Consider the following 14,064-nt stretch of genomic DNA (forward strand, 5'->3'; position numbering starts at 1 on the left):
AAATCATCAAGGGGGTTTGCGCTCACGCCCACTATGCAAACTGGCACGCTATATCCTCTTGTGGTCCAGAATTTAGGAGCAGACATTCTGTCGAGACAGGGGCTGAGGCCCGGGGAATGGAGTCTCCACCCCGAGGTGGTGGAGCAGATATGGAGGGTGTTTGGCTGAGCACAAGTGGATCTGTTTGCGTCTCGAGAGATGTCTCACTGTCCACTTTGGTTCTCCCTCACGCATCCAGCTCCTCTCGGACTGGACGCTATGGTACAGACGTGGCCGAGGCTACGTCTATATGCTTTTCCCCCAATCACTCTGCTCCAGGGAGTTCTGGAGAGAGTTTGCAGGGACCGGGTTCGCCTACTTCTTGTAGCCGAACCCTGAGTTCGGTTGGCCGGGCAGAGTATGGTTCCCCGATCTCGTGTCTCTCCCCGATGGGCCTCCTCTGGAGCTACCCGTCAGGAGGGACCTTCTGTCCCAAGCGGAGGGCTCAATATTTTGCCCCCGACCAGAACTGTGGAACCTGTGGGCTTGGCCTCTGAGGGGGCCCAGCTCATAGGGTCAGGTCTCTCAACTGAGGTTGTAGAGACCATTCTACATTCCAGAGCTCCCTCCACGACGAAACTTTATGCCCTGAAGTGAAGAGTATTCACTTCCTGGTGTAGTGACCGTCGGTTGGACCCAGTTAACTGTCCAGTTGGTACAGTGCTGGAGTTCCTGCAGGAGCGGTTCATTGCAGGTCTAACCCCATCCACCTTAAAGGTTTATGTGGTGGCCATAGGTGCTTACCACATTCCTTTGGGTGGAATGTCTGTGGGGAAGGACCCTCTGGTATCACATTGAGGCTGAGGCCTGCAGCTCGTTCCAGGGTGCCCACTTGGGATTTGGCTATTGCTCTCCAAGGTCTTTCCCTGGCCCCTTTCGAGCCTATAGAGAAGGTTCCTATTAAGTTTTTACCGCCGAAAGCTCTTTTCCTCCTTGCGGTCTCCGGTCTCACTCTACAAGGAGTATGGCGGCCTCCAAGGCCCTTATATCAGGAGTTTTCCTTCAGGATGTTTGTGATGCGGCAGGCTGGTCCTCACCACACACTTTCGTCAGATTTTACTCTCTGGACTTGGACTCTACACCAGGGTCTCAGGTTTTGTCATCCTAGTGTTGCTCGCTCGATTTCACACAGGACAGACATTCGTAGCTATGGTGGTGTTGGTATAGACGTTCCCCATAGCGTCAATCTCGACGCAACGTGAGTTCCCTTGAAAGGGAACGCCTCGGTTACAACTGTAACCTCGGTTCCCTGAAGAGGGAACGAGCGTTGCGTCACCTTGCCATATCTCCTTCATGCCTGACAGCGACTACTTCAGACTGTACGAAGCTGACGCTCTCTGTTTTCAAGCAGGCTTTATAGCTTCCTGGTACGTGAGGTCACCCGCATCTGATGTTCCTCCACACTACTGGACTGATTTCACATGTGCTTCAAGACATCATCACGCAAAGCGTTCCCCATAGTGTCAATCTCGACGCAACGCTCGTTCCCTCTTCAGGGAACCAAGGTTACAGTCGTAACTGAGGCGTTTTGTTATGAGTCAGCAGAGAGCGTCCACTTAAAGGTAAAATAGTTTGCACTGCATCCTCTGACTATTTCAGAACTTGCTATCTTATGTCTGTGAGCTCGTGATATTTTGCCGACGTACAGTCTCAAAGCGATACTGGGTCCCTTAATGAACGAATAATTGAAAGTATGAGATACCCAGAATAATCAAAGATCTAAATTAAATCATAATCAATATTTTCTAATAAGAAACACAATCTAAATTTGATAATCATTTGAAATTTGGAGTCAGATTAAGTGCAGAGCTAAAGTAAGATTCAAAAGTAAATTCTACAAATTGAGTGAACTTCACAGAAAACTGAAAAGACATACGCATTATACCTTTGCTCACAACGCTGGATTCCGTCATTGGGCCAATGGATGGCCTTTACAAGATTTCTCATTTTGTGTTCTGTAGAAGAACGTCATACGGGTTTGGAATGACATGATGGTGAATAGCTCAGGGAGTAATACTGAATTCATGTTGTGATCTACAGTAACCTGAATAGAATAGAATAGAATAGAATAGAATAGAATAGAATAGAATAGAATAGAATAGAATAAATCTTTATTGTCCACCAGGGTGGACATTTTTCTTTGGCTCACCAAAAATACTGTAAGGATGGATTTCTACTAAGACTGAACTCAAGAAGAGATCTATGGGACAGAGAGCACAACACAACTGACCCAATCTCATCTCTTCCCTTTCATGTTGAGTTTCTGACTCTGCACACTATCTTCTCCCCTACAGGTCTCATTCAGTCATGCAAATCTCACAAACCTACTGTCTCCAGCTGTTTTATAAGTGATCTGGAACAATGCCTGTTCTTCTGATGTGGGATATTCCCAAATAAAGATTGATAAAGATTGACGTTGATAAACATTTGACTTTATCCCCCAAACTCAGGCATGACCACTTGGGGCACGAGAAAGAGTCCAACGAAAGCTGAATAAATATTTGGGTGCTAGATGTTTATTGTTCTTTTGTTCCACTTGGGTACTTAAAGGGAATTGGCAAACCACTCAAGGAAGCATCTGTGAACAGAACTTCCCACACTGTTGCCGTGTGTCTCTACTACTGACTTAAGAGGTATTAGCTAACCCTGAATCCACTGATTAAAGTCAGAACTGACAAGTTTGTGTCCGGGAGAAACACGATCCGGCCAACGTGATCTCTATGCAGCATTGGGTCCATAATGAATTAATAACTGAAAATATGAAATGCCCAGAATAATCAAATATTTAGATTAAATCACAATTAATCTTTTGATCAGCTGTTAAAATAGAAAATCTGTAAAAATTAAAGAGTCATTTAAAATTGGATTCAGATTAAATTATTTATGGAGGCAGAATTAAATTAGAAATCAACTGTTTAATAAATTAAAGTGATTTTTCTTGAAGTGCCCGAAAAGACATAAACGCTGAATTCCCTTCGACCACGACACCGGATACCGTTTCTGGGCCAGTGGGTGGAGTTTACAGTACAAGACAGACAAACATACAGACAACATCTCAAACATAGTAAAGAAAATATAAAAAAAGATACAAGGATACAATGGAAAATATCATAGTGAAAATAAATATACTTAAAAACATTAAGATAGCAACTCATTTGTTGTTGTCACTTGGTTTGGTTAAGGATACTAACGGCATTTGGGATAAAATATTTTTTAAAAAATACTTTTAGCCAGAGGCACTCTAATAAACACCATAAGCTTTTGCATATAAACATAGATGAGAAATTATCCTTCGATGATCTTTTTCACCCATTCATCTTTGGGATTGAGGCAGGTCTGTCCTTGTTTCAGAGTGGCAATGTATAAGACAAAGAAGGTTTAATGAAGGCAGATTGAAAAACAGATTAAATAGATCATGATACAATATTAATTTGAATCTATCATGCATCCAGATTGCACTGATCTTTGGTGTATATCACACTCACATGATCTGCATGTTTTTGCATTTTGTTCCAGGGGGAATCTTCTCTATGTTCTGAATTAGTTTTGGATTAATTGGTGTAAGGGTGGATTCCTGCAGTGGTTCAAGCTGCAAGACTGCCGAATGACTAAAGAAACGTTATTAGCAAGATGGTAGAAAACTGCACATTTCTTGTCTATTTCACCCACTGCCACTTATACCAACGATGGAAATAAGCGCAGTTACAATAGCTTAATATTTGTGGGAGAGCGTTGCTATAGAGAGTGACGATATTGTATTGCAATATGTAGCACTTAAAAGTCAATACCAATTCAAAACTAGTTAGCACATTAGTTGTAATTGAAAAGGTTTAATGACAAATTATGGTTATGGTTAAAATAGATACAAAATAGATGTATAAGATAATGATAACTTATATTATTAATTGTACCCAGCATATATGAAAAAATGTTACCTGAGAGAGAGAGAGAGAGAGAGAGAGAGAGAGAGAGAGAGAGAGACAGGAAGGAGGAGGTAAAGAGAGAGCCCCAAGAAAGGGACCCAGAGAAGAAGAGAGCCAGAGCATCAAAAGAGACACAGCAACAGTTTCAATCTTCTTTTATCCTTTCCTGACCATGTGACTAAAACCCACATGTGAGACATTCAAACTGACCAATCAGATTGTAATAGCAATTTTTTATCTCACTGGGAAAAACAGCATCACAGGGTTAAGGAACACTCAAAAGGCAAAATTGTAATAAAGAAGAAAAGGCCTTTATTCTTTGAGGAATCTTTTCGCAACCGCAGCCACCCAGATGTGAAACAGAAAGCCTACTGACATAATAAAACTGAGACATTTTATACAGGTTTCTGACATTCTTGACTCCTCCTTTCCCTAGTCTCTGTAAATTTCCTTAAAGACATCTAGTATGGACTGGTTCTACCCCCCCCCCCCTGGGCAGGTTATGCTGTTCTTTGTCCCTGAGAAGCCAAAAGGCCTTCATTTACAATCTAAATGACCTCCTGCTTTCCTCAGGAGGGGGCCTGGGACCCTACTATATGACATCCTGTATTCTTCGACTAAGATTCTTTCTCGTGCCTAGGTGTTTGTTATCTCCCCGGGCTATCTGGTTTCTCTTTCCTACCCCCAATTCAGCTGTTAGAAATGCTTTTACACACACTCAAATGAAATCAACAAGTTTTAAATGAATGGACACAAGAACAATGAATTTTTCATTAACATCTCCCCCCTGTTTATCATTCTCTGATAACCAATAAAATAATAAAAATTCATTTCTATTTTCTAAAATCAATCAAACCCATTTTACTATTAAATCTTTAAGAATAGAATTAATTCAAGTCTTAATTCAAGAACAGTTATACCCTTCATGTATATCAATACTAAGCCCTAATTTGATTCAATCAAATAAAATCGCAAAACTTTTCTTCAACCATTAATTGGTCAACATTTTCTCCAGATATGTTGATCATCTCGTTGCCTCATGGACGTTCCATCTTCACCAATATGACACTTTGTGTGCTGTTGAAATGGTCTTTTTCCAACGTTGGCAGGAGAGGTATGTTCTAGCGCATATCCTTGATCTTCCACTTTATTCTTCGTTGTGGCGTATGGGGTTACTGATGTTGGTTGGTATAGTTTAAGGTGAGAAGCTTGGACCCAGATCCTTCCAAGATTTTCCCTTAGATCACGATCGCACCCCCACTGGAATGAGTCGTTTACTGTCTGCTGTCACCTGTGAAGGCAGACCTTAAGTGATTTTGTTAGTGACCGCTTGTCTTGTCGTCCCTTTGGTGTGACCTGTGGATTCAACAGCCTGAAACACTATTGTCACCAGATAATTTTGCTCATTGAATAGCACTCAGGGTCCTTGTTCCCCTGAAAAACATTCAACCCATGTTGTTCATGTTAACAAAACAATACAGAATCAGTTCTGTTTGGTTCAATCCATCCTGACATCCTGCAAAATGAAAATTTTAAGTTAGGCATTACACAGGGTTAGGCACTGTTTCTTCACTTTGCTCATGCCATGCGCAAAAGTCTGCATCTTCTGTAAAGAAAAACAAATGTTGAGGTTATTGTCACATAGTTTTCTTTTGTCTGCTGTGCTGCCACATCTGCTCCGGCGTTTCCTGTCAAAACAATTCTTGTTATTAGCACACTTAAAATACAAACAATACACACAATTAAACCCAATGTCCTCCCAACATTTATCTTCCCACCTGTGCGATGGCTTTCAGCAAATGTGAACCCCTTAGTAAACCAGATCTAGCTGGTTAATACAAATAAAGTTCTTCAAATAAACCCCTCCTGGACTTTTACTGTCCTCATATACCGATGAGGTCAAAGCTAGATAACCTCTCAGCCTGCTGTGAAGACAATGGGTTTAGCCCTTCCCCCCTGGATTTACTGTTTTTCCCACCTGTGAGGCCGAAATGTCTTTGTTTGTGGCCTGAATACAGATTATCCATACTAAAAAGTTCAAAGACTCATCTGACCACTTGTTTTACTGTGCGTTCTCTTGTTCCCGCCATGAGCATATTCATCCTCCTCTTGATGCCCAACACCCATCTCGTGCATAAATCTAACATAATAAAATTCTCTTACTTTTATCAGACGCTTTTATCCAAAGCGACTTACATTTCAAGGTACACATTTACATTCTTATCAATTCTTGCTTTCCCTCGGAAATTGAACCCATGACTTTGGCGTTACAAGCGCTAACGCTCTACTGTTTGAGCTATAGAAAACTGCAATATTTGTTAATATTTATTTGGTGACATTTGTTTGGATAAAGTTTGCTAACCCAAACGTTGTCCTTAAGCCAAATTTCTTTTAGACATCTTTCTCTGCCTCTGAAATAAAAATATTACTTAAAACCACAATTTCATCTTCTTATCAAATTGTTTTAAGGCAATGGCCCCTAAACCCTATTGTTTGGTCTCTTAATCAGCTGTCATCTACGAACATTCTCCAGGTCATCAATTGGTCAGGTCAGGTCGTGTACACTTTGTCAACGTCACTACACTTCGTCAACGTCAGTCGAATAACAATCTTCCCCTTTTTACAATACATAACTGTTAAGGGCTCTCTGGATAATCTGATATTTACTTAGCCTACTGTACGTGTTTGTTGCTGTCAAATTTATAACTTTTTCTCAACACATGACTGACGGCTATCTACGACTTCACAATTCTAATTTATCAATACTTAAACCTGTCCAGAAAGTAATTCAAATCTACTGCACATCATGAATGACCAAAATAATAATTAATAGACAGAGCTCGATGATCAATCAACTTAAAGCTCATCCTGTTCTGTGTTGCCTTCTCATCAGATTGACTCACAATCCTCAGCTTTGTGAAATTTCAATTTCAAAATTTCAAATTTGTCATTCGCCTTAACCCATCTATAATGCTAAAACACTCTTTCCAGAGGTTAATGACAAATTTATACACACTATTCAGACAGAACAGTTGTCCTAAACTAACACATACTGTACAAAACATGAATTCACACTCACACTCTTCCCTGACTATGAACCGCTCATATTTCTTATTAATATCTTTTATCTAAAAGGATTCAAATTTTAAATGACATTTTAACCTTACATTTTCCTGTATCTTTTATCTAATGTTTTTATGGCCTCTTAACCAGTTTCAAAGCATGTCTGTTCATTATCCATCTGATTTTAGAAAAGTCAGCTGGATTGTTTTGGTTCATTATCTTATTTTGCTCCAGCTTTCTTTGGCTGACTGATAACAGAAGAACAGACAGAGTACCATCCTCTTCCTCCACTCAAGCAGTCTCTTTCTCTCTCATTATAAGCAAATAATCTTTTCAACAGCCTCCTAGGACTGTAACTAAAATAATCATAGTCATATTCAATCGTTCTATGATCTTTTCTAAGGTTATCTTTAGTTTAAATACTCAATTTACCTAACCTTTGTTTTCCAGAAAATTCTCTTGAGTCATCTTTAGCCACCACCATGTCTTATAGTGGTCCTTTGTCATGTCTAAATGATCTACAGGAGTCAGAACTGACACATTAGTTCAGCATCGACACAAATCTCTGTGTTTTCCTTGCTCATCAGGCAACTAACATTACAACTTTTTTTTTTTTTTTTTTTTTTTTTTTTTTCAAGCTGTCTCCACAACAGATAACCACTAGTTCAATGGTCTCTGCTGGCTCCTGAATGCCCATTCAGATCAGCTCTTAACCTATAATTGTCTTTTCTTCAGGGTGTTGTCCCCTGGCATAGTTGCAGACACTTGTCAGAAAAACAAGCCATTCAATCAACGCGGTTTCTGGTGAGTGGTATATAGAGGAACTCACATTTTCTGGGTCAGACGGCCGTAACTTCTTACAGCTCATCTCGCCTCTCAATGGTTTGCTGATGCTGCTGGCCTCACAGTCACCGCTCAACTCTAATACCTTTCTCACATAAAAAAAAACACCTCCATCAGGAAATGCCCAGTGTTTTTGCGTGACCCTTCTGTCTTAGGTTGTCCTTTTGGCCTAAAAGATCGTACCCGTCGTTGAAGTAATCACTCGTACACACTGGTAACCGCTTTTTCCCATCACAGAATCTGTGACCGTTTTCTTCAACATAATCTGTTGTTTTCTGGAGCTTAGGAAAAGGCGCATTCAAGAGTCATCAGAGCCATTCTGACCTAATAGTGTTCACAGGGAGACAGGTTAATAACAACAGTATTTAATCACTTAAATTCATTAATCATCTTAAAGGTAGCAACCTGCTTAGATTATAGTCAGTGAATTTAGATCACAATCGTACATTCAGTGTACTGTTACTTCTGTAGCCGGAGCCATCAGCCCTGTTTTATGGTGGAGGCTAAAATCAGACAAAGAAGCGGTCCTAAAATAAACTAGTCAAAAATGTCACTTCTATCATTTAAGGTCTGCATTATTATTTTAAAGACTTCTTTAAAATCATTCAGTTTTACTTTTAAAACATTTACAAATTGTCCTCTAAATTTGTCAAATCTGAACTGCCTGTAGCATGATTTGTTTTAGCTCTTCCGCATCTATGAATCTGTTCAACTGAAACACTGTGCTTTACACAGCCTCAGACAACAGTTTTCAGCTGACATTGAATGAGAGAGAGACTCTTGAGGCATCAGGACTGGTACACTGCATTCTCATAAACCTTTAACTTCAGACTTTATCTGCCATCTTTTCTTTAACTGTAGCCCATCTTAAGGCATCTTTTCCATAAATTACATGTATTGTAATTTAGACATTACAAATATCCACTCCGAATGAGTCTCTGTTGCACTGAAACTGTGGCAGTTTCAGTTACAGCACATGCCAGATTTAGATAAGCAAACCTGTTTTGGCCAAATCACATTCTTATCTTTTAAAATCAACATTAACAAGCCTTTGTTTTTAATCAAATGCCTTTTACACATTTTACATTTAGCAACTGTTAATCCTGTAACACTGCTTCTGTTTATTTTATCTTAAAGAAATAATAATTATTCTAGTTCTTAATAACGTTTCAAATTTCATTTCAATTTTATTTTCAATTACCATAATTTAATACCCGACTTCAATGTTTTCTCTAGGAGTTTATCAATCTGCTTCTATGGTTCATACTAACTTTTGAGGCTGCGCTCTCTGCTTGTCATACATTTTATGATTATCACTATAAATCATTCGTTAGATTTGTCTCTCTATATCATCTAAAACCTTATCAAAGCGTTTCATTCAAAACACAATCATCCTTTTAGTGATCGGTACTTTTAAAATATTTTGCAACTCATTTAGCTCATCTGTAATTTTACGTCAACCGGTACTTTTTATAGTTCTTTTCCTTTCAAAAGGAATTCCTTACACTTAATATCTTTCAATCTTCTTAACAACTTTCAAAAGTTCCATCTATCAACTTTCTTTTCTCCTTCATTTACTTTTACAGTCATACAGTGGGCATTTACAGTCACTGAATGACCCAGCTGACTGCAATAAAACACTCTCTGTTATTCTGCCTTTTATCTTTCTAACATCTCCACCCTACTTTACGCCCCTGAAGCAGAGCGTTCCTATTCAGGAAATGCAAACAGAGCCACTGATAAGTTCTCTGCATTTTCCCCCACTGTCCCAGCTGCAAATTCAATTACAATAGCCGAATCACAATCTTCATCATATTAACACTGATCTACTTTCTAACTCATATTAACACAGACTTTTCTTTACATTTGTGTTAGTTTGGCACTTTCTTTGTTTGGAGCCAGTCAAGTTACTATTTATCTTTCTAATTACAATCAAACTTTTACTAAACATCATCTGCAATTCTCTTCAGAGCGTGAGCAGAACTGCTTACAGCATTTGCTCTCTTTTGTATCAGGACTATTCAGTTACTCTTCATACAGTATAAAGAAATTTAGCATGTCATTAATTTCATTAACACTGGTTTGATAGCTTATTCAAATGATTAGTATGCAGATTCAACTTAATATTATCATTATTCAGTCCCACTTATCTCTACTGTTCCACAGAAACCACAAGATTCCCTAAATCTTGTTCTCGGTCTCTAAATTACACACAGCTATCCTAGATGCTTGCACCTTCAACTCTTGTTACAAAAATATGGCAATCTATTCTTAAATACCCTTGTTTTCATAACATTAATACAATAAAGCACATTCACATCATTATTATTGGCAGAGCATTAATTTTCATAAGCGACACGGAAAATCTAAATATTCTAAACGGGTTTCACAAAGTTTCTGATTAACTTTAGTTACACGTGTCTAGGGAAATTATCTCCAACCCATAATTTCCTTTATAAAACAATATATTTTCCTTAAATGGCTTAATATCAACAAAATATCCAATCTCTGGACATTTTCTAATTTGATATTATCATCAACAACACTGATTACAAAACAAGTATACATTTAACATTCAGAAGCTGGTTTGAACAAGCAAGCGCTGTTGCTGTACTCCCAGCATAGCTGGACCCTTTAGGTTCAAAAGACAATCGTTTTACTTAATGAAACATTCCTTATCCTTATATCATGCCAATCCCTGTTAATCATACTCAACGCCCCATTTCCATCTAAAACTCACCTTTCGTACCATTTCAACTTAATTTGACTTAATCAGGCGTTCATAAATAGTTCCATGAACTCTATCGTTCCCTACATGTCAGTTCCTTCTGCATGTGCTCAATCCAACGATTCACTGTTTCCATCAGGAAAAAACATCCTATCTTCCCCTACATGTCAGTTCCTTCTGCATCGACTCTGTTCTCTTTTATCTGCTTCTTTCCCATCCAACAATTCACTGTCCGTTCACAGTTTTACACTCATGAACAAACTTCAACAACCCTTTCTGACTAGTAACGGATAAGTTAGCATTTCAGAAAACCCTGTAGACTACTTTGTACAATCTCATATGCTCATCATTCACAACACTGCTCAAATTATCAGTCATTGCTTTGCTCAAAGTTTCATCAGCCACACATAAAGATCCTTTACACACGTTTAACACACACACAACAACCATTCTGTTTTCCCTCGTTCTTTTCTATTGATTCTTTTACAACATTGAGTCTTATCTTACTCAAGGTTCCCGCCTCGGGGAAATACATTTACATTTACCACCATCATTAGGCCTATTTCTCTTTTAACAGAAAATTGGTGTATAAAAATGATCTACTTTACTGTTAGATGACCCCATTTTGGCTGAATCTCCCTTCTGGATTTCACAATTTCGACACGTGTCTTACAGTATCTGTCAAACGTCTTCAACAGACCCGATCTTTCCCTTACCCCAAGATCGGTCGGGTGGTTTGTAATTACGTTTCACTCAAAAACTTCCTATAAGCACTTTCCAGCGCTCGATTAATTCTGATTTGACGTGGCTCTTCCGTCCACCTAAATCGGTTACTAGCACTTTTGAGTAAAACTAATTAATCAATAACTGTGATTCCCCTGAATCTGTGATTCCCCTGAATCTGTGATTCCCCTGAATCACCTGTGGGCTTTCCGTCCACCAACGAGCTAAGTGAGGTAGAAACTGATTCGAATTCCTCAGATCAATTCCCTTACCCCCAAAAAAATTGTGATTCCCCTGAATCAACTTTCGCCCGTACCAAAAAGCAAAACTCAGCCAATATGGTTCACGTTCACTCACAATTATCAAATTACACTCAACTTCAATAAAACAATTTGCCGTGTCTTACCCAGATGCTTTTTTCTGTTTCTCCCGCAATCCGCGGATTCTTTATTGTCCTGGTGGGAGCTTCCTTCACTGGCCCTGAATGCGGAATTGCTCTCTCTCCCGTAATCTGTTGAGTTTCTATCCCAAACTGTCGAGGTATGAGACGGCTGCCTAGGTGCTGCCGAGGTTGTGCACTTTCCCGTCAAATCCGTTCTCAGGACCAGGAGAAGAAGCGTCCGCACAGGATCCCACTTCTGACACCAGCTGTAATAGCAATTTTTTATCTCACTGGGAAAAACAGCATCACAGGGTTAAGGAACACTCAAAAGGCAAAATTGTAATAAAGAAGAAAAGGCCTTTATTCTTTGAGGAATCTTTTCGCAACCGCAGCCACCCAGATGTGAAACAGAAAGCCTACTGACATAATAAAACTGAGACATTTTATACAGGTTTCTGACATTCTTGACTCCTCCTTTCCCTAGTCTCTGTAAATTTCCTTAAAGACATCTAGTATGGACTGGTTCTACCCCCCCCCCCCTGGGCAGGTTATGCTGTTCTTTGTCCCTGAGAAGCCAAAAGGCCTTCATTTACAATCTAAATGACCTCCTGCTTTCCTCAGGAGGGGGCCTGGGACCCTACTATATGACATCCTGTATTCTTCGACTAAGATTCTTTCTCGTGCCTAGGTGTTTGTTATCTCCCCGGGCTATCTGGTTTCTCTTTCCTACCCCCAATTCAGCTGTTAGAAATGCTTTTACACACACTCAAATGAAATCAACAAGTTTTAAATGAATGGACACAAGAACAATGAATTTTTCATTAACATCTAATTACACTTCCCTCACCGTACTAAAGGTGTGACAATTCATCGACCCCCAAAGTACAAACATATTGGCCTACAGGCCTTGATCACTATCAGCCCCTCTGTGCCTTTAGGAACTCCAAATGGTCCTTGTAATAGAAAGAGGGGGTGGAAACAGTGAAGCAAATATCTTTGTTCATTTAAAATATCTTGGATTATTTTCAATCCTACATTGGTTTTCCTGAATATGTTTGAACACACAAGCAGCGCAGCTGTGGAGCCATCAGTCTAGCAGCGAATACTTCATGAAAAGAGAGAAATAAGAGTGAGCAATAATTCTTTCAACACATCTTTAGAGCTGATTAACAGCAGAAGTGCCATTCAGGTCAGAAAAAAATGTAATTCATTTTTGTGAAATTTCCGACCGAGCAAACAACCGGAATTCACTTTCCCATATGTTGATAGTGTTTGCGCATAGTTTGGCAGGACTTTCTCTTTTAAAGTGCGCCACTACTGACATCATGTTTGTTGAAAGTGATTGTGCAACAGGAGCGATTGTGCAACAGTGAACCCTTACATATTGTAAGTTGAAGGCTTCTTACGTGTACAGCGCATTGCCAAATGCAAAAAGGTCCATCCAATCGGCGAGCATCTCATTTGGCCTGTCAAAGTTGACATGTGGAATTATTTGGAGCAGACAATGCAAAAAATAAGTACGAAAACGGTTTCCAGGTCAATGTAAAACATGGTAGATGATATATAAGCACAGAAGTGATGGATTGATGTTTTGTGAAGTCAAGCACAAGAAGCACGATTTATTTGTACATGTTAAAGTTTACATTATATAATATATGAAATTTCATATTATAATCTTTTGAAATATGTAATAATAACAATTAATGATAATAATAATTTGTTATATTTATATAGTTTATATACTTTTATCAGCACTCAAAGCGCTTTACATTTAAAGTGCCCCTATTATGGATTTTTGAAAATGACCTTTCATGTAGTGTGTAACATGTAGTGAATGAAAACATCCTGCAAAGTTTTAAATCGAAAAGTGCACCTTATATAAAGGTATTGTCTTTCAAAAGTATGTTTCAAAAATTGTTTTTTCAAACGATTTTTTTTTCGTTGTGATGTCAAGACGAAACATTAGCATACTGCCCGCCCACTTACTGCATGCGCAGACACCAGGGAAAACTTGAACCTCAAACAGCTGATTCCTGTGGATACTGGATAGCATCATGGCGAGAAGACGCTGTGCTCTACAATGTGAAGGTAAAGCCAGTTCCCTTTCAGTCGAGAACGTCAGAAGTAGTCGGTGTTGACTGAATCGACTACGTCCTCTGTTCCCTCCTTCAGGGAACAGTAGGTTGCATACGCAACCTTTTTTTTAAGGACGATCATATGAAGAATCAGTGGTTAAAATTTATATTTACCATGACATCACAACAGTATAATCCTAAACTTTTGCTGTGTTTTGCTGTGTCTTTAGCTCTTGAAAGATGGTGTTCAAAATACTTAGTTTTAAGTTTTATATTGTGTAGGTCTCC

General features: G+C 39.1%; 2 protein-coding genes across 1 annotated transcript; both read right to left on the minus strand.

The window, feature by feature from the left end:
* The window catches only part of LOC311287780 (growth-regulated alpha protein-like), a 176,579-nt gene that overhangs the window by 142,371 nt on the left and 20,144 nt on the right, over nucleotides 1-14,064 (minus strand).
* On the minus strand, nucleotides 3,325-13,120 carry LOC311288380 (uncharacterized protein; the record flags this gene model as incomplete). Its single annotated transcript, XM_084405775.1, has 3 exons — nucleotides 3,325-3,403; nucleotides 12,737-12,806; nucleotides 13,108-13,120. 3 exons carry the CDS (start codon nucleotides 13,118-13,120, stop codon nucleotides 3,325-3,327), a joined length of 162 nt encoding a protein of 53 aa, XP_084261901.1.

This window comes from Rutilus rutilus (assembly GCF_951802725.1).
Source record: "Rutilus rutilus genome assembly, chromosome: 3".
Classification (NCBI taxonomy): domain Eukaryota; kingdom Metazoa; phylum Chordata; class Actinopteri; order Cypriniformes; family Leuciscidae; genus Rutilus; species Rutilus rutilus.